Genomic DNA, 19,742 nt, shown 5'->3' on the forward strand with positions numbered 1-19,742 from the left:
ACATATAATCATAATGTTGACCGTTTTGCGAGTTAGATTGGCGCACAAAAAAGTACAGTTAGGGGGGGGGGGGGGGGGAAAGTAGCTCAGGATATTTCCCAATCGAACGTATATGGCAAGAACATGATTTTGGAAAGCAAACTGGGAGGGGAGGGGAGATAAAAAAAAAAAAGATGGAAGGATGGTGAAAATGGGATGCGAGGGACAAATCGAAGGAAAGTAAAAAGGGAGGGGCAAAAGACGTGAGGAAATGTGAAGCAAAAGACAGTAAGAATCAAGATAATGAGATACACGGAAAGGATGTTTGAAGGAACAAAGAAAAAGGGATGGAGCAAGGTTTGAATGGAGGGAAGGAAAAAAAAGGCATGACATGTAACAACAACAGACTTGAAACGCGAGCTAGCACTGGCATCGAAATCCTCTTTGGAATCCCAAAACCTGGCAGAAACCTTTTGAACCGGGCTCGAATGCAATTCCAGTTTTTTGGCTGACCCCGCATGCTGTAGTTGTGATGCATTTTTAACGAAGCCGCAATTGCACGTATACGTCTTTTGACGTGTGACGTAAATAAAAGCAGAGGGTGCATTTCTTGCAGCGTGGGTTTACGGGGGCGTCACGTGACCCACTAATTCCGCGTTCCCGACGCCCGGGATGCTGTCTCCGGCTCTGCATGGAGGTGCGCCCGGCTTTGCCTAAGCCATCCTAGCCACTATTCCTCCCTAACATCGATGCGGCATTGACCGAGCGAGCGCGCGGCTTCTCGTTGTGCCGTCGAGCACTGTCGTCGAGCAGCGCGGCCGAGCTGGGGGGCAATCCGGGGAAAGGGAGCCGCGGCGCCGCGCATCGGCCGCCCGACACTCCGCCGCGGCGCACCACCAACATGCTGACTCGGGTCAAGTCGGCCGTGGCCGGCTTCATGGGGGGAATCATGACCGGCGGCGGTTCCGGCGGAGGAGGCAGCCCCGGTTCGGATCTGCCGCTCAAATTTTCCTATATGAGGCCGGAGTTCCTCGGGCTCTCCCCGGATGAGATCGAGTGCTCGGCGGATCACATTGCCCGGCCCATCCTCATCCTGAAGGAGACCAGGAGATTACCGTGGGCCACCGGATACGCAGAGTAAGTCACCGGCGCGCAGTTCCGAGGGCAAGTGGGTCTCGGGCTTTGCTTTTTTTGGGGGGGGGGGGGGGGGGGGCATCACAACAATAATCCACATGGTGCGCATGCGCAGACCTCCGAGCTGCACCTGTTGTGAGCCCCGAGGCGTCACCCTTCGCCACCCGTGCACGTCATTTGGCGTGCACGTTGCATTAAACTGCACAAGTGGCTTGGAAATCAGACGCAAAAGGTGAACAGAAAGTCTCAATTATCGTTTTTTTTCCTCGTATTTACAAGGGACTACCGAATACAGACGTTCGGCGTTTGAGTTTAAAAATATTTAATTATATATTAAAATAATCAATTGTCAGACACAGTTGATTATTTTGTCGCATAAAGAGCAACTAAGAGTTTATCATGTCCTAACTCCGGGTGTTTTACGCTTGAAGATGGGCAAAAGGCCAACCGTTTGTGAACACTGCATTCCTCACCAGCAGGTGGCAGTAGAGTCAATTCTTCCATTGGATTAAAACAATTATACAAAAAAAATATAGCAGAAAAACATTCGAATCAAAATGTCCAAACCAACAAATAAAAAGACAGACAACCGCAGAAAAATAACATTTGTAATTCTTTGCCCCCTAAAATGAAAAAAAAAATTGTTTGCTTGGAGACACAGTAAAATGAGATTTTAAAAAAATGAAGACGGACCACCAATAGTATTGTTTCAAGACCACATCTGCTGATCCAGGATGAATCAGGAATGATGTGTGCAGGTCTTCCGCGAAACTAACGGCACGCTAGATTTGTGACACTTGAAGGAGAAAATGAGACCTTCATGCCAATTAAGAAAGGCAAAAGTGTTCCTTTTTTCAGCCAAATGCATTGGAAGCGTTCGGCAAACCGTGAACACACATGATGATATCTGTAAAACGGATCCAGTTTTACAGTCTTCACGATTGAGGCTTGGAATTATAACGTGTTGACATTATATAATGGCGCATATACTGTCGCATCAGGCCGTGGATCTGCGAGTCAGATGCTGCCGTGCACAAAACAACCCACAGTCGGGGGTCTAAAAATAGTCATGCTAATTTCTCTCACACACCCTCCAGAGATGTCTGATAGGCAAGCGGGGCTCACTTTGATGTCGTTATCCCCACTCCCCCCACACCTTTTTATTGAGGGGGGGCACTTCATTGGCTAGATTTTTTTCATGCAAAAGTTACCTGTTTTTATATATAGATATATATATCTACTTCCTTCAGAGTGATTAATGCTGGAAAGAGCGCTCTGAACGAGGACCAGGCTTGCTGCGAGGTGGTGGTGGTGAGGCGGCGGCCCATTAGCTACTGCCCGCCCCCGACGCCCAGCAAGACCCCCGCGGCCAAGAGGCGCAACTCCCTGCCCAATGGCGAAGGCCCAGGCCTGCGCTTGGAGCACGGCAAGCTTGGGGAGGTATGGCCAGGCATGCATTGCTGCAGGTTTTAAAATGAAATAAATTCATTTTTAAAATATTGCATTCTACCTATTGATGGGAGACACTATTTTGGATTTCCAGGACAACGAGGGACTAGTGTTCCACTACTGGGCCTTGTTCGACGGCCACGCCGGTTCCGGCGCGGCCGTCGTGGCCTCCCGCCTGCTCCAGCACCACATCGCCTGTCAGCTACAGGCCGTCATGGAGATCCTGCACAACCTGGCCTCCCTGCCGCCCACCGTCCTGGGCGAGGAGCCCGACGGTAACCCCTGCCTGCCGGGCAACACGCCGGGCCACCAGCAGCGCTCCCTGACCAGGGCGGCGTCGCTGCGGGGTGCGGCCGGGGCGCCGGGCTCGCCCAGCAGCACGCCGCCGCCGCCGCCGCGCTTCTTTGCCGAGAAGAAGATCCAGCACGAGAGTTTGGTGATCGGAGCCGTGGAGAACGCCTTCAAAGAGATGGTAGGCTCTCCCGCCTCCGTTGTCTCACCTCGGTGTTTTATAATATTAGCATTACCGTAAAGAAATATTTGTGTCTATCTGGGGCGGGGGGGGGGTTGGACATCTGCAGGATGCGCAGATTGAGAGGGAGAAGCAGGGCTACAACATCACAGGAGGATGCACAGCTCTCACGGTGGTCTACATGCTGGGGAAGCTGTACGTCGGCAACGCAGGCGACAGCAGGTCCGTGCATCCGAGTTCTCATTGAAACGTGCGCACGTGTTCGCCTCACTTGTGAACTTTCTGTCCGATCGACAGGGCCATCATCATCAGGAACAATGAGATCGTTCCGATGTCAACGGAATTCACGCCGGAATCTGAACGACAGAGACTACAATTCTTGGTACAATTTTATTTTTTATTTTTCATGAATGCATGAAGCAAGAATTTGTCTTGTAATCGCTCAGAATTCAAAGATGTTCAATATCATCATTAAGTTGCTTTTGGACTAATCTTTTATTTATTTATTTTTTTGAAATTATTATAACATTTTAAACTAAACTATTTAGGGAAGCCTGAGATTAATTTTCATAGAGGGATTCGGTTTTGTGCTCAGTCATGATGGCTTACGCCTGCTTTTTATATCCGTTTTTGCTGGCATGCATTTTTGCAATCCAAGTCTCTACCCATATTAAAAAAAAAAAGAAGAAAAGAAAAAAACAGTGGCGGGTTTGTGGATCTGCAGGGTTTCATGCAGCCACACCTGTTGGGGAACGAGTTCACACACCTGGAGTTCCCACGCAGGGTCCAGCGGAAGGAGGTCGGGAAGAGGATGCTCTACAGGGACTTCACCATGAACGGGTGGTAGGCCGCGTCCTCGCATCTGCACACGAGCCAACGTTGCCACATTGACTGGTCAAAACGGGCAGGTCGCGTGTAAACTTACGAGGAAAAAGTATCTCAATTCCTTGATTAGATCAATTCTTTTATGAACAACAACATTGGGGGGGGGGGGGAGGCATTCACAGGCTTTTCTCGCAAACTGCACAGTATGCGTGTCATACTCACATCTTGGCTCGTCTTTTAAAAACAGGGCGTACAAGACCATCGAGGACGAAGATCTCAAATTCCCGCTAATATACGGGGAAGGGAAAAAGGTCGGATGAACGCCGCACTCTCAAGACTTCACACTTAAGTTCCGACTGAGGCAACGGCGGTTTGGTTTCCCAGGCTCGGGTGTTGGCGACCATCGGCGTGACGCGCGGGCTCGGCGACCACGACCTCAAAGTTCACGACTCCAACATCTACATCAAGCCCTTCCTGTCCTGCCTCCCCGAAGTGAGCGCTGTTGGGGGAAACAAGTGCAATTTCATTCAGATGGGCACCAAAAACGAGACTTGTCTGAAACACAGGTGAAGGTGTACAACCTCACGCAGTACGAGCACGGCGCAGACGACGTCCTGGTGATGGGCACCGATGGCCTCTGGGACGTCCTGTCCAACCAGGAAGTCGCCGAGGCCGTTTCCACTTTCCTCGCCAACTGTGATCCAGACGACCTTCACAGGTTGGGAGTTTTTTTTTCCCCCCCCCCAAGATGTATTATTCGACTTAAAAATGACATTCTCTCACAACCTCACGGTTAGGTATACAATGGCAGCGCAAGATTTGGTGATGCGAGCCCGCGGCGTGCTGAGGGATCGAGGCTGGAGGATCACCAACGAGCGCCTGGGCTCCGGGGACGACATCTCCGTCTTCATCATCCCGCTGATGTACGGCAACCGTCAGCCCTGAGGGGGGCTCATGGCGCGCCTTTCAAAAGTTCCCCGCCCTCGCCGTCCCCGGATCCTTTTTGCACATGTTTCTGTTGGGAGTGATAAGCCACAAGGAAAAAATAAAAAATAAAAATTGCGCCGCAAACGGGAGCTCATTGTCCCGTTAGGGCCACAAAAATGGGCGACAAGAGACTCACTGTTGCCTCTTGATGACGTAAGCAACATTATAACCCAAGAGACTGCAGCAACAACAACATGGACTAAAGTTCTGGGACACATTCTAGGCGAAGACGGTTAAGTCAGGTGTCTCTATTGAGTCCTTAGCCTCTTTTGAGGTGCTCATAAAATACCCGTAAAATAGAAGCTAAGGCTTTTTTTTTTCTGATACGGTGTAGCTTTCAAGGACTTACTTTCTGATTGAAGCATCCTGGTAAAACTCAACAGCGGCTTAACCCTTTTCATGCACCCAGTTACCTGAAAATGCGATAAGCTGTCCACTGTGGTAACTGCCGTCCCTGAAAGGGTGAAAGCATCAACAGTTCCCTGAAAATTAGGATGATGTTAGGTGTCGAGTTGGCTGAACGCACAGGCAATGAAAACGACTCAATTGCACTTTAATTCGACCTGCGTCACTTCACTGCGTCGAGAGGAGGGGGGAAAAAAAGAAAGAAAATGCCTGTTTTGTGCATGCATCGTTGTGAGCGAATCTAAAAGATGTGCAGAGGGAAAATGAGGAAGTTCAGCGTCCTGAAATTTTATCGGCTACCCGCATCTTTCCTCCTGTACATTCCATGAGAAACGTGTTTGAATAGAATTCATATTCTGCACTTTGTGTGCTGTTGTTGACCATCCAAAGCGTGTTACTGTATCCTCTGATCAAGCCAGGGCTCATGTTGAATGTTCATCCTCGCGTGACTTGTCATTCAGCCTTCATTTCTGTCCATTAGATGAATGTAAATGCTTTTTTTTTTTGGCAGGGATTCTACTTCTAGCAAAAAAAAAAAAAGAAAAAAAGCCACAAGTGGGGATTGAAGTGGCCTCGTGATTTTCCTGCTTTGTGAATGTCGACTGTACTTTTTGTATAAGGTTCCTCCAAAAGTCCCCCAAAATAATACATTATTTTAATGTTTACTTAATTGTGCAATGCTATTGTTGCGAGGGGTGGTACGAATAAAAAAAACAAAAAACAAAAAAAAAGTTTTCTTTGCCTTACTTTTAAACCAGCAGTAAACGACGGTCCGTCTGTGATTCTTTTTGCCACTTGCACACACGCCAGACACGTCCCGCGGACAGGTGAAGAAAAGGCCCTGGAAAACTTTCCACAACTTTATTGAAGATTGTGTATAAATACACGTGCACATTTCAAAAATGTAAACCCAAGTGAACTCAAGTGCAGCCAAACCTGGAAACCCCTTATCATGCAACGGATGACTGGATTATTTCTTTTGTACAAAACAAAGTCCCAAAAACAACAAAGCTATCCTTTTATTTAAAAAAAAAAAAAACCAAAAACAAAAGAAATCCCTCCCTGACAAGAGCACAGGCACCACCAGCTCACCGTGTCCGTTCCCAATCTCTCCGCTCTTGCCAGGATTTTAAATATGCTTCCTTATTAAATCCTTACATATAAATAAACTTATCAAATCTGCACTCATAGAGTGAACTCTTATGTACAGTACAAGTCCATTGCAGCGGTCTCTTTTGAAAAGCAAGGCTAGAAGCACGGAGATGCTTTAAAAAAAAAAAGTAAAGGGTCGTCAGCTGAGAAAAAAAAAGAAAAATAGCCAAACTCCACCATGGAGAATAAATCCATCGCCGGTGGAGGAATATCCTGCAACAATCTCCCACAAAAAAAACTCAACTTGATCGTGATTCCGAATGCTGAAAGGGTCTTTTTAACCCCGAACTCACCCTCAAACCTCAACTAAGGAGCGCAACAAAAAGCGTGTCACCCCCTCCTGGAGAGCGACGCATACAGCCAAAAGGCGGGAGAAGCCGTCACCCTCACATCCAACCAAACCGGAAAAGAAAAACAACAAAAATGTGGCCCTTTTGAAAATCTAGAGAGGTAAAAAAAAAAGGCAATCACATACGTGTGGTCAGTGCTCACTGTGCATACATTCTGGCCCTCCTGTGGATTACATAAAAAATAAAATTAAATGTTGACATTCAAGTGTGTTTAAAGGGCCCATGCAAAAAAAAATAAAGGGGGCAGGCGGGCGGGGAAGTGTGTGAGATTTAAGAGTTAAGGCTGAGTACACACTTTTGTCATTATCTAAGAAGATGGAGCTCACGCTAAAATGCAGAGCAGGCTATTAAAGACACAATTTCTCGATGATTTGGAGATATTATGGCACCTCATTTTGGAAGGTCTTAATTGAGCACAAAAGATGGGTGGGTGGGGGGGGGGGTGATAATCGGCCAACAGGGGGCGCCAAAGAAAGCTGGACATGAAACCAAGGTCACAGCAAAAGAGCAGCAGACCAAATCTCTTCACAAGTTTGGCATTTTATGATCAATTTTTTTTTTAAATAAATAACAACCAAAAAAAAAAAAAATCCAAGAAGCGTCCAGACTTGAGATGTGTGACCAAGGCAGACATGTTGGGGTTTATCAGAGAAAAGTCACTTCACATTCATCTCTGAACTACTGCAGTGTTTGGCAATATTAAATTAAAAAAAAAAAGAAAGGAAAAAAAAAAAGTGGATCGTTGGTGACTGTGCAAGTTCACGATGCCTCAGCGCAGAATGACAACAGACTGCTGAGTGTTTTAAAATATGTACAAACTATCCATCCATCCATCCATTTTCCGAACCGCTTGATCCTCACTAGGGTCGCGGGGGGTGCTGGAGCCTATCCCAGCCATCTCCGGGCAGTAGGCGGGGGACACCCTGAATCAGTTGCCAGCCAATCGCAGGGCACACAGAGACGAACAACCATCCACGCCCACACTCACAACTAAACATACTAAAATCGTAACTCGAACTTCTCTCCGAGATATAAAACACTCGCCATGGGAATCCGAATCCAAACGGCCGCAAACTCCTTGAGATACACAAAAAGCAACAGGTGACACGCACTCACGCGCACACACAAACAGTGATTCGGCCACAAACGAGGGCTCCGAATTCTCAGCGTACCGCTAACGCCGCGCCGACTTTGGCTCCACCTGGCGAACGCCCGGGTGGGCCCGATGGCGCCGGCTTGCCACGCCGTGCGTCCATATGGCTTTGGATGGAAAGATTCCCATCTCTCTCGGCTCTTCTCGCTCGCTCGCTCCGATGGTTTGCGACATCGCTTGTCAGTTGGCGCTCATGGTAACGTCCCGACCGGCCACTTCCTCTCCCTCCTCGTTTTCCGACTCATTGTCGCTCTTACCGCACCGGTTCTCGTTGGGGTCGTCGCTCGATGCGGCGGCGGCGGCGGGAGAGGCTGCGCCCCGAACTGAGGAAGTGCTCCGTCTCCCTTCATTCTCCTCATCGGCCTCCACTTCCTCTTCTTCCTCCTCCTCCTCTTCTTCATCATCATCATCCTCCTCTTCTTCTTCCTCCTCCCGGTCAAGAGCGAAGTAGCCGGTGCCTTTGACGGTATCCTGGCGCTGGTAGAAGAGCACGTAGCCCGCTTTGGACTGGACATGAGCACAGTGGAGCCATGAGCATATCACCATCTACTGCGACGACGTGGTTCAAAATTTGCGACGCCGCTGTACTTCTATACTGAAGTTTTTTGTTTTTTGGAAAGGCATATAAAGAAGTGGCCGTCCACTTGAAAACGTGTTTGACGCCATCTCAGTGTGCTCACGTTAGCACACTTCCACTGCGCTCGGCTTAAACTCGGACTTAATGGCACGGCTCCACGAGCATCATTTAGCGGCACGACGCGGAAACTTGAACGGCCCCATTTCACTTGTGCTGAGCTCACGTTTTTGGCTAATGTTGCGCATCCAACCCAAATCGTCAAGTATACACAATTTGGGGATCTGTGGCATTGTGATGATTTTTCCACTGGGTGTCCGTCACAGGACAGGCATGAGCAGACTCACCACGATTTGATTCTCGCTGGCAGGCGACACGCTGCCGTCATCAAAGTTGTACCACTTTCCATCCTCCGCGTTCTTGGCGTAAGCCGTATCTGAGCGGCGAGGAGAAGACGGCACCGTTAAAACCCACGCGGCGGTCAAAAAGCGGCAGATGCGCACAGTGCTGGAATTTGGACGCGAATGCCTCGCCGTGAAACGGCGTGCCACATGTGACGGAGAAGCGACACTTACAGTGGCCCCCGCCCATGCCGCCGTAGTGGTTGGACACGGCGATGAGGTCGTAACGACACGGTCCGCTGTTGGGGTTAATCAGGAACTCCGACATGTCCAGATCGCTGCCGGGACAGCGCGTCGGAAAAAGGCGTCAACCGTCGGCCCCGCGCGGCCCAAAGACGAGGGGTCGGCCGAATGAACGACGTATACCTGAGCGGGAAGTCAACGAGGGAGTCCAGCTTATCCCTCATGTAGCGACTGTAGGAGAACCTTTTCAGATGGACCACAAGCACTGGAGGCAGAGACCACAAGTCCAGCTTCTTTGTGGCCTGCTGGTGCCGCTTACAGTTTGGGCAGTACCTGGAGAGACGCGTCACATTCGAGCATTCCATCTCAGGAATATTCAAGCAACGGACTCTCAAAGTCAAAGCTGACGGGAACAAAGATAACGTGCTGACCAAGGGTCCTCGGCTCCCAGCTTCTCCTTGGTGGTGAACAGTTCGATGCAGTCCTTGAGCTTGAAGTAGGCCTTTTTCTGGGGTTTGTACTCCATGCTCTCGTGCTTGTCAAAGTCCTGCAGAAAATGGACATGTACTGTATGACTGGTAAAAGACACCTGCGCCTGCTTTGTGATGCATGTCGCTTACATCATTCTTCTTTTTTTTTTTTTGCTTTGGATTAAAAGTTCTTACTTCGTCCACACTGCCAAGAAAGGCGGGGGGGTGCGCGTGGTTATTCCTCGGGTTCATATCGCAATATTAATGTATTATCGGTTTGACGATCTTGGAAAGAGTCGAGCCACTTTGCCAACGGGTTACGGGCCCAGAATCCGACTGGGGCTCGACAGGCATACCGGGAACTTTGCCGCAAGCAAATAACGGTCGGATATCGTACGTCGGGTTTTCGCCGCGGGCTTTATTTACCTCAACAACCATGCTGTCAAAGTACTTTTTCTTCATCTCGGGTTCCCAATCCAAAGAGAGATAAGACCGTTCTGGAAGAGGAGGACAGACTTCAATGAGTAATTACGAAACGAGGATCCGCGACGCGAGCGGAACGTTATTTGAAGCCACGCCGCTCCGCACGTCCGACCATTGAGCCGTAAGTGTCCGTCATCGAAGCGGATCTGCCTGGCGTCCTCCTTGGTGAGCGAGAAGTCCGTCTTTTCCGTGTTGTTGAGCTGGAATGTGAAAAGTCTCTTTTTGCCGTGCCCGCTGCTCTGCTGGCCTTTGGTGGAGTTCTGCGAGGTCACCATGCCGTTCTCCAGCTCGTTGTCGCCGCCCACCGAGTCCTCGGACTGGCTGTGCTCGTTCTCGGAGGGCAGCTCCTGATCCTGACTGGACTCGTCGTCCTGCTCGTCGGTTTCCATCGCGCCTGAAGGGAAGAAAATTTGAAAATGAAGACGGTGGGGGTGGAGGAAGGATGGTCGGGCTGGGTGAGTGAGTCGGAGACTCACTTGGCGACCCCTCCTCCAATACGCCGTTGGTAGCGTTGCCGTTGACCGCGTGTTGTTTGCTTGACTGGGTGTCTCCGCAGTCGTGGTCATCCTCCGCGAGAGTGGATCTCACGAACCGGCTGCAAGGACGAGACCACGCGCGGTCACAGGCGAGCCGTGGGAGGCATTAAAACGCGGCGACCGGATGAGTTTATGCCCGTGAGGGAATTCTTGACGGCGCGTTAAGACAAAAGGCGTAGAAACGCACCAAAGGCGCAGGAGCAGCATGTTGTAGAGTTTGTCCTCGTTGAGCGTCCTCGGCACAGCGATGAGGAAAGGCTGTCCAAACAGTGGCGAGTTGCTCTGGTTGTATCCCGACTGTTTTTCCTTCAGGTGCACGGGAATCACGACGTGGTCCGTGTCCTCCACTCTGTTGACGGCGACTTCAAACCTACAGAGGCGTTGACGTAGCGCCTCGTTTATTCATTTTTGAGGACTCGACTCGTGTCCGGCTATCTCCGGACTCGGCGGTCGGACACTCACGCGTAGATATCGTCGCTCTCCATGATGCTGGTCAGGTTGTCGTTGGTGGCAAAGATCCGGTGGAAACGGTGTCTGTAGATGTCCGTTACGATCATCTAGGGGTGGATGGAGTGTCGGCGGGGAACGCAGGAGAGTTACGTCCGGGCGATATGTGAATAAAGGTCAAGCGTCAACAACGCTCATTTGGTTGTTGCAACTTGTTTCGAGTGATTTTGTTGTTTGCTGGCAAGAATATGCAAAACCTTCCAGATGAGCGCACAACCTGCGTGGAGGGATGGAACATGAGCCATGGCGGATTTATTTTAGACTTTGGTCCAGATCCAGGACTTTCATTCCATTTGTGGTAACGTTGTGAGATGACGAGGCTTTTTTTTCTTTTTTTTTTTTTCTCGCCAACAAAATCCAGGAATATGTCAAGAGCTAAGAAGGTTTGCAATTTGGTGCCAAATTAGGATGATTCATCCTTGGCAGAGGTCCACGTCCTACCGAGAGCACTTTCTGGTTCAATAACAAAAAGGGCAAAACGTGGCCCAACGTGCTACCGAGTCTGGACGCTCAAGGACGCTTTAAAAGATTAAATGTCTTCTCGCGGCAGTGTGACAGTGGAAAAGAGCCCGCGTTTTAATGTGACAAGCGCTTAACTCATTCAATGCCAAAGACGCCTTTTCATGCTCAATCCCAGGTACGTCTATAAAAATAATAATAATAATAATAATAATAATGTGGTCGGGTGAAGAAGGGTCTGAAAATGGCCGGAATGTCCGTACCTTCTCAGCGGGCACCCCAGACAAAGTGGAGAGGGAGGTACACAGGTCAGAGATGTAGCCCACCTTTGGCACGGTCAGTTTGTACTGAAAAAAAAATAAAATAAAATCCATACGTGAAAGACCATATTGAGGGGAGGTGCGGGACTTTGCCTGCCGCTGAAGGTTACCTGTGTGGGTTTGGCCAGAGGATCCAGTCTGACTAGATAAACCTCCAGTGTGCGCTCCTTCTTCATGGGGAGAGGCAGCGTCAAGTAACAGAAAGGGTCAAAAGTCACAGAAACCTTGGAGCACACAGGACAAACCAAGGTGGACTTAAAAAGGCCATGAAAGATGTCCACGATTATGGAGTCGTTCCTCTTGATGTGGTTCTCCCAAGCCTCCTCGGCCACCACCTATCGGGAAATATTTTAACACATCTCCAACGCTCCCAAAGTTGAGATCCACCTGCGCATGCCCCCCCCCCATCCCCCTCCCCCCTCCTCACCCCCACCTTATCGGGCCGGCCGTTGGCATCCTTGAGTTGGATGTACGGCTTCTTCCTGATGCGGTTCAAGTCCTCGTGAAGACCGTCCAGGAGAAAGGCCAGCAGCTCGTGAGAATCCTGCTGCTGGTAGCCTGAGAATTGAGGGGCAAAGCGGCCCACTTCGGTCTGTCGCGAGGTTCGGGAAACCAATGTCAAGTAGTACACACCCAAAAAAAAAACAGCAATGCTCTTTTTCTTTCTTGCGTGTGTGTGTGCGTGTGGCGTTCAACCTTGAAAGGCCTTGGCGTAACGTAGCGGTATTTGCAGGACCACAGTTGCTTTATAAGCTCGGCGTAGGCTCTGGCAATCTCTCCCTTCATGCCTAGCGGGTTGTCCTCGTTCAGCTCACTCGTGTACTTGTCTTTGAGGAAGTAGTCCGTCAGGGGCGAGATATTGCTCAAACACTGAGAGGGACAGGAGAGCAGCAGAGGACAACGAGTGTCGCGGGGCGGATGGGCTTCATTTGCATTTCAAGTGCCACATTGTCCTTTTTTGTCGCCTCGTCAGGTCTCACCGTGTTGAATTCAATCGCGCCCTTGCGGGACGCGCAGTTACCTGCACGGCCGAGTTCATGAAGCAAGTGTTGCCGAGGTTCGACAGTCCGCACAGGCCCGCGTGCTCACTCTGGCGACTTTGCTCCGAGTAGTCGTAACTGTTGCTGTAGGTGTGGTAGGACGGTAGGCTGAAGGTTGAATTCTTCACGCTGCAATGAACAAGCAAAACATGTTTGTCTCCGTGAGCCACGATTGAACACGGAAAACGCATTCTCACGCAGTTTACATCTACGGTTTAAGCGCAGAGAGATCATTTCTGGGCGCTGAAACCAAGGAAGGCCTGCAGCGAGCGGACCTCTGAGAGGGCTGCGAGGCAGCGTCGCTCGTTTGGGGCTCCCAGCGGTCGAGGGAAACGGCCGAGATGGCGGTGGAGGCGCCGGCCTCACAGTTCAGCGCGCGGGGGTCCACCCTCCTGCTGTCCAACTCTACCGCTTCAGACCTCAGGCACCACCAGCAACACAGGAGCATGACATCTCAACCCCACGCCGGCCCGCATGTCTCTACGAAAGCGAATGGGGGCCGGCTCCCGCGGGTCGGGTTTAAGTCCGGGGAAAGCAGATGCCGGCTTCGTACGAGCGCAGCTCCGTTCTCAACTCGAGTCTTCATGGGAATCCAGCATCAGCCATTGGCAGGCCCGTTTGAATTGAGTCTTTAACAGCCTGATTGGACGACTCCCAAAGTCTACCACAGGCCAACAACTAAAAAAAGGTCAAAACAAGTTTGCCTCCTCGACGTGAATCATCGATTCAAACGAATCATCTGCCACCTTTTTGGCGCACTCCTTATCATCTCCTCCACCTGTCCTGTGGTCCGGTCTCCAGCACCTCCCTCTGGCCTGCCTGCTGCCGCCGCCGCCGCTCTACTGCAACCGGCAGATATTTATAGCAGCGGCAGGGATGCTCAAGAGTACCGCTACCGAAACTCGAGGTGCACAGAGAAAGAGAGAGAGCACGAGGGGGGATGTGGGCGGACACTACGAGGTGGTTTGATGGGAGCCAATTCACCGCATTCAGCTGAGGCTGCACATTTCATGAGACCGATGCCCCCTGTAAATGTACATTGATGCAATGTTCTTACAAGCCTTTGCATTCACTCTCGCCGTGTACACGCCTCCTGGGTCAAAGCCACACTTTGGCACTGCCTGCCAAACGCTCTTTGATATGCCGCGGTTGTCTCGTGAGGGCTTTTAAAATCAACGACAAGCTGAAGAAAGTGCCCCTTTTTTTTTTTTTTTTTAATGACACTGGGCTTCCGCCGCATGTGAAGAGCAAAGTAGACCAAGAGTACTTTGAAGGTCACTTGCCTGCGAGAACGTGCGCGGCAATGAGCTCACTGGGACGAGAGGGAAGAGCGAAAGCATAGCGAAGAGCTGTTGCAGAAATGACAGTGACACGATGCCGCTACCGTGCAATGGCACCAAAAGTGGGGGGGTGGGGAGGGGGGGGGATAGACGCGCGTTATGTAACGCTGGACCATTACGTACCACAAAAAAAAAAAAAAAAAAAAAAGAGGCCGCATGCATAATTTAGAAGAAACAATGGCGCCAAAGAAGACCGGCTGCCAGGGAAAAGATGTCACCAGCCACGAAATGATGGACTGGATATCAATGAATGTGCTGCATGGCTGTGAAATGTCAACATGGACCCATGCGACCGAACACCTTCACTGCGCATGTGGATCAAAGTTAGCGATGCAGCGTTTTAAGATCTTGGTAATTAAATTTTTTTTTAAAAAGCAAGCAGTAAAAACATGTCAGGAGAAAGGTGGAGACAGCGGTGCTCAAAAATCCAGAATGCCCACAAGTTTGTTTGTCCCCCCCCCCCCCCCCCCCGAACTAACAATGCAACTTATGAAACACAAAACCAGTTTTGTGACATATTTTCTTTTTACTGTGATTGCAAATTTGTGTTGATTTTAGCTTGGAGCTCGAGGTGGCGAGGTAAGAGCTGCAGTGATATTAGCCGATTTTGACTCGGGTGCCCCTGCTGTGCTTCGCTGTGGCTATGCGCGGACACGTGTAATCAAGAAAGTGCTGACTACGACGCCCAGCGGCACCAGGAGGCCACTCGCGGAGAGCACCGCTGTCGCGGAATCCCAAAATAATCAATCATATTGTTCCCTGCTGTCACCTCCAACAATTGGAAGTGCATCCTTCGCCGCCACCCCCCCCCGAATCCACAGCCTGACAGTGAAGAAATTTGGTCACAGGTTTGGCAAAACTGATCAACAATAGTGCGCTCTAACTTGCTGCTGACATCCACACAACTCGACTACTAAGTCTTACTTCCTGCCGGTGAAGCTGCTGCTATGATTGTTTGCAAGAGATGAAGGCGAGATCTTTGGCAAAGCAGAGAGATTGGAAGCACCGGATGACCTTCAAAAAAAGATAAAAGAATAGATCATGAGTTAGAGGGGGGGGGGGGGGGGGCGCAGAAAGGCGTAGGATAAATCAAACTTGGATGAACCCAAAATAAAGTGGGAATGTAACAGCAATGACAAATCAAGCAGGAGGATGAGTGAGGTGCAAGGGAGACAGTAGATCATCTCATTTGGATTCTATCGCGCCTTACAGTACCGCTCGACTCTCAGTCGCTTTGTTTATCCCGCTAGAGTTTTTCTTTTGGGTTCACAAGCAAAAATAGAAGCCGGGACTGCTCTCACTTGGATGCGTCCGAGCCTCGGGGCCACGATCCGTCTTCGTTCTTCTGCTCTATTACGAGAACCTGCAAGAGACATCGCAACGGAACAAGCTGAGGTGACGGGGTGGGGAAGAGGGAGGGGAAAAAAATATAAATAAAATCCTCCGGCTGCTATTGCTGAATTTAAAAAAATAAGGCAGAGAAGGATAGAAAAATGAATTCTATAGTCAACACAAATACAGGGCAAGCTATCTGACAAGGTTGACAAAAAAAAAAAAAGTTTTACATTTTTCACGGTGACAAATAAGTTCTTAAGCATCATGGGCAAAAAAAAGTCACACTACCTGTCCTTGGTAGAGGCCGGCATCTTGGATGGTGCTGTCGGGCTTGTTGAGAGGTTCAAAGGTGTTGCTCAAGTAGCGGTTCCAAAGTCTGGTTTCCTTCTCTTCGGGGATGCTGAAGACCTTTCGCATTTCTTTCTCTATTAGGTCTGCAATTTAGATCAGCACTTAGTTTGGGACTCACCGCTGTACATGGGAGAGTTTCTTCCGGGTGACTTACCGATGGTGTCGGCCTTGCTAAAGCGCCTGGTGATCACGTTATCCATGTTGCTGTCATCGCAGAGCTTCAGCTCAGTCAGGTACACCTCCACCTTGTAGTACTTCACAAACATACCTTGCTCCACCACCTTGTAAAGATATGCGACACAGGGGGTGGGGGTGGGGGGTATTGCGAAAATTTTAATGCGCACTTGTGTGATGTTGACATCCTTCCCTCCTTCCATGGTGGCATATGTACAAGCCTCCAATTAGTACTTCCAAGTATCTTAACGGCATTCTGTGACACTAAAATTTGAGCCGCCCGTGTCGCAAACTCAAGTACCGCCCTTTCTTTGTCAGGTCAGATCGTGTCCGAAATTAGCAGCACCTTGTGGAAACAGCTGAGGGCTCCCAGCCGATTTATTTCAACGCCGCACGACTACGTCATGCACACGCGCGCTCTTGAATTCAAAATCGCAAAGTACAAATGTCCAGCAGAACTGCAACAGCCACACACACACACCGGCTCATATTCACCACCATCCCTCCACACTCGTCCCCGTCCAAAAACTCAATACTCCAAGTGGGCCCGACATCCGAGTGTTGGTGAGCTAGGAGGAAAAGTCACTGCCAAGAAGAATTCCTCAAATCACCGCCGAGCCAAAAGCTTTTATCCCTCCCGCCTCCCTTCCCGGTGACGCCACTCGGATTCGACGTGACCTCAGCAGGCCTCGCTGAGCTTCAAACGAAACAAGGACAATCATGTGGCCGGTGCTAGCGAAAGAAGACGCGGCAATCTCGTGACTGAAGTCCTCGTGTGTGTGACCCCCCACCCCCCAAGCCCCTAAAAACGAAACCGGGATGGTGAGTCCACGCAAGGCGCACGAGATAAATAAAAAGCATGATGAACCTCCTGCATGTTGTGCCTCGTAGCTCGCTCCATGTAGCTTTTCAGTCATCCAGAACGTTGCCTGAAAATAGAAACCCTTCGGCCACCCGATACGTCCCGGCGCATACATGGCAGAATGGGAGGGTCAATGGGAGAGAGGGAGGGAGGGAGGGAGGACAAGTGGGGTGGGGGTGGCACATATCGGCAGCCATGATAGCATGACTAGCCAAACGTGCAGGTGGCATCTGACAATAGCCAAGTTGTTTTGGCCGACACATCTACAGGTGTTTGCTACAACCCGCAAAAAAAAAAATAATAATAATAAATCCCATTCGCACACTGAGCAAAAATAATATTGAAATCAATTTTTTAAAAAAAGGATACATTTCGTATCGTGGGAACACTTCCAATTTTTCTTGATTTTGTTTTACACGAACAATACACAAGACCAGCCATATGTGCTTTACAACTTTGTTTTTAATGCTATCAGATACATTCTCAGAAGGAGATGGATATTATTTCACCATCATGCAACACAATTTCACCAAGTCATACCTTGCGCGCAATTGCCTCTTGACTCTCCGTCAGCCCGTACCAGCTGACCAGTTTATTCCAGCCCTCCGTGGGAACCAAGATGTAGTCAAGCTCATCGATGAGGTGCTCCTTGATAGCCAGAACATCCCTATCTAAAGGTAAAGTAAGAAGTGAGAGGCAGAATGCCCCGATGAGCACGACAAACAAGAGAAGGTACAAAGCAAGCTGACAATAAGCACAAAACACAAAGAAGGTATGCCGCAGAGAATTCCATCAGCCTTGCAAAAAAGAAAAAAAAAGACCTGTTTAACAATGCTGTTTGTGCTCCTCTGAGCTGAGTGTTGCTAGTTGCCAGAACGATGCCTCTATTCTTATGGAGTTAATTCAGTGTCTCGGGATGCAATTCAACAACTGTCTTACCTCGGAGAAGACCGGCGTTATCAACTGGTCCAGGGTAGACATTCTGGTCTCCCATTTGATATTTGTCCCAACTATCAAATCCCACATATTTCTTCCACTGTTTGAACCAGTGACTGTCTATCAGGTACCTGCAATGGTGACAAAAAGTCCAATTTGACACCAGTTATCACTGTTATGTGAGACTGTAAACAAGCATTAAACATGGGTGGATTTCAGAAACCGCCATTTAAACCTTTAGGAGGTAAACATTGTTTTTTATTGGTAGCACCGAGTTGAGTTGGGGTTGCTCAAAATGTGGTCAGTTGGCTCCGTGATTGGGACAGGTGCTTCGTTTACAGACTCCGCCCTATACTGTACAAGTCGACGAACGAGCCCACTGACAGCTCTTTCGGAATTACCTTTTAGCTTGCCCACCTCGAAATTAACAAGCGGGGCCCCCGACGGTCTTGTCATGAATTAAAAAGCGGTCAGCTAAACTAGTCGGGACAGACAAAGTAACCCGAGAATGGCGCCATTTGAATGAATGTAACTCTGCGGAGGAGAGGTGCCGCACATGAAGCTGACAGCTAACTCCAAGCTAACTGTCAACACGGCCACGCATTAGCCACTTTCCTCCACCTTCGTGACGTCGACAGGCGCGGCCGAGGACAGCGGCGCCCTCGCGGCGCTCTTGAAAATCCTCCGAGCTAACTCTTACCAAGTGTCGCCCTTTTTTAGTTGCGTTTTCATCAGTGCCGCGACCTCTCCTCTCTGGGTTTCCAGATCGGCCGCTCCTCCTTCCGCCATCTTTCCTCAGTCATGCCGCGGTGCATGATGGGTGGGGTGGGGAAAGCGGCGCAGGCGTTTCAGAGGCGCGTTGTGCGCGAAAAGGGAGTGACGCGGGAATTTTCAGCCAATCGGGAAGGAGTAACGGCATCATTTCGAAAGGAGGGCATACGTCATGTTGAAGTTGTGTCATTTCTTTTTTGAAAATGATGACAAGTGTTTAGGCTGTAATATATTGACAGATGAGTCATTTGATGTTTATTGTACAAAATAGAAGTGCACATTCATTAAATGTGACATCGCCTGAACTTGTATGCACTTCTCCCTGCATGTAGGACCCACTATCCTAACCCAAAAAGAAACGGTTTCAAGCAAACAAACTAATCACATACTGCGATTTATTTTTCCAGTGCACACGGCTCTCTCAGTGGCGGTTCTGGGGGGGGGGGGGGGCAACGGGGGCCAGTGCCCCTGTAGCACTGATTCCACCCCCCCTGTGGCCCCCCCCTCCGAACGTAGATTACGCAGTCGCGCCGAGTCGCCGACGCGAAAGATGGATCGAAAGTGCGTGATTTAACATTCTCGTCGGACCCTTTAGTGCGCTGCACTACTTAAAAATGAGCGGGAAAATGAGAAGCAGTCCGCAGAGAAGGAAATTACCACGACGTGTGCGTGCGTGTGTGCGTGTGTGCGCGTGTTTGTGCGCGTGTGTGTGTGTGTGTGTGTGCGTGCGTGCGTGTGTAACTTTTTTAGTCTCCCTTTTTATTTTAATTTTTATTTAACAGGATCAATATATAAGACATTGCCTTTTAAAATTTGGATAATTATATGCATGTAAAACATCTAGCGTCAGTGTATTTGCAATTTTTGTCCCCGGCAGGCTGGTACCATAGCATCCCCTGGCTTGAATATTCTCAACAGATGGACACGGCGTATTGTTACGCTTGCAGACATTTTAGCCCTCCTAATACAGTTTTTTTCTCATCACTGTAATGTTATGACTACAATTTCAAAGTTTGAAGAAATAAAAAGTCAAATAAGATTTCGAATCTGTCTTTTTAGCCCTGGGTTGAATGTGCCCCCCCATCAAAACCCCT

General features: G+C 49.5%; 2 protein-coding genes across 4 annotated transcripts; one reads left to right on the forward strand and one right to left on the reverse strand.

Annotated features, from left to right (window-relative positions):
* Positions 1–278: 278 nt before the first annotated feature.
* Positions 279–5,982, forward strand: LOC147186357 (protein phosphatase 1H-like). Its single transcript, XM_086103942.1, has 10 exons — positions 279–1,116; positions 2,364–2,553; positions 2,657–3,034; positions 3,144–3,256; positions 3,332–3,416; positions 3,759–3,877; positions 4,107–4,170; positions 4,244–4,351; positions 4,426–4,577; positions 4,657–5,982. Exons 1-10 carry the CDS (start codon positions 881–883, stop codon positions 4,802–4,804), a joined length of 1,593 nt encoding a protein of 530 aa, XP_085960068.1. The 5' UTR covers positions 279–880; the 3' UTR covers positions 4,805–5,982.
* A 115-nt stretch (positions 5,983–6,097) lies between these two features.
* usp15 (ubiquitin specific peptidase 15) lies at positions 6,098–18,692 on the reverse strand. Of its 3 annotated transcripts, XM_086103938.1 has the most exons (22): positions 18,578–18,692; positions 17,881–18,008; positions 17,482–17,612; positions 16,060–16,186; positions 15,843–15,988; positions 15,521–15,582; positions 15,144–15,233; positions 12,861–13,008; positions 12,536–12,709; positions 12,273–12,431; positions 11,950–12,174; positions 11,783–11,866; positions 11,016–11,110; positions 10,741–10,923; positions 10,494–10,612; positions 10,130–10,411; positions 9,961–10,031; positions 9,496–9,611; positions 9,248–9,397; positions 9,056–9,159; positions 8,828–8,916; positions 6,098–8,413 (listed from the first exon to the last, which is right to left on the reverse strand). In XM_086103938.1, the coding sequence occupies exons 1-22, from the start codon at positions 18,664–18,666 to the stop codon at positions 8,087–8,089; spliced, it is 3,099 nt and encodes a 1,032-aa protein (XP_085960064.1). In that variant the 5' UTR covers positions 18,667–18,692; the 3' UTR covers positions 6,098–8,086. The 3 variants fall into 3 exon arrangements, with proteins under 3 accessions (XP_085960064.1, XP_085960065.1, XP_085960066.1); XM_086103939.1 differs by lacking the exon at positions 15,144–15,233; XM_086103940.1 differs by lacking the exons at positions 15,144–15,233; positions 15,521–15,582; positions 15,843–15,988; ... (2 more) ...; positions 17,881–18,008; positions 18,578–18,692 and adding an exon at positions 13,155–14,655.
* Between the last annotated feature and the right edge of the window lie 1,050 nt (positions 18,693–19,742).

The sequence above is a fragment of the Hippocampus guttulatus genome, chromosome 22 (assembly GCF_054856545.1).
Source record: "Hippocampus guttulatus isolate MCC_2025c chromosome 22, RoL_Hgut_1.0, whole genome shotgun sequence".
NCBI lineage: Eukaryota > Metazoa > Chordata > Actinopteri > Syngnathiformes > Syngnathidae > Hippocampus > Hippocampus guttulatus.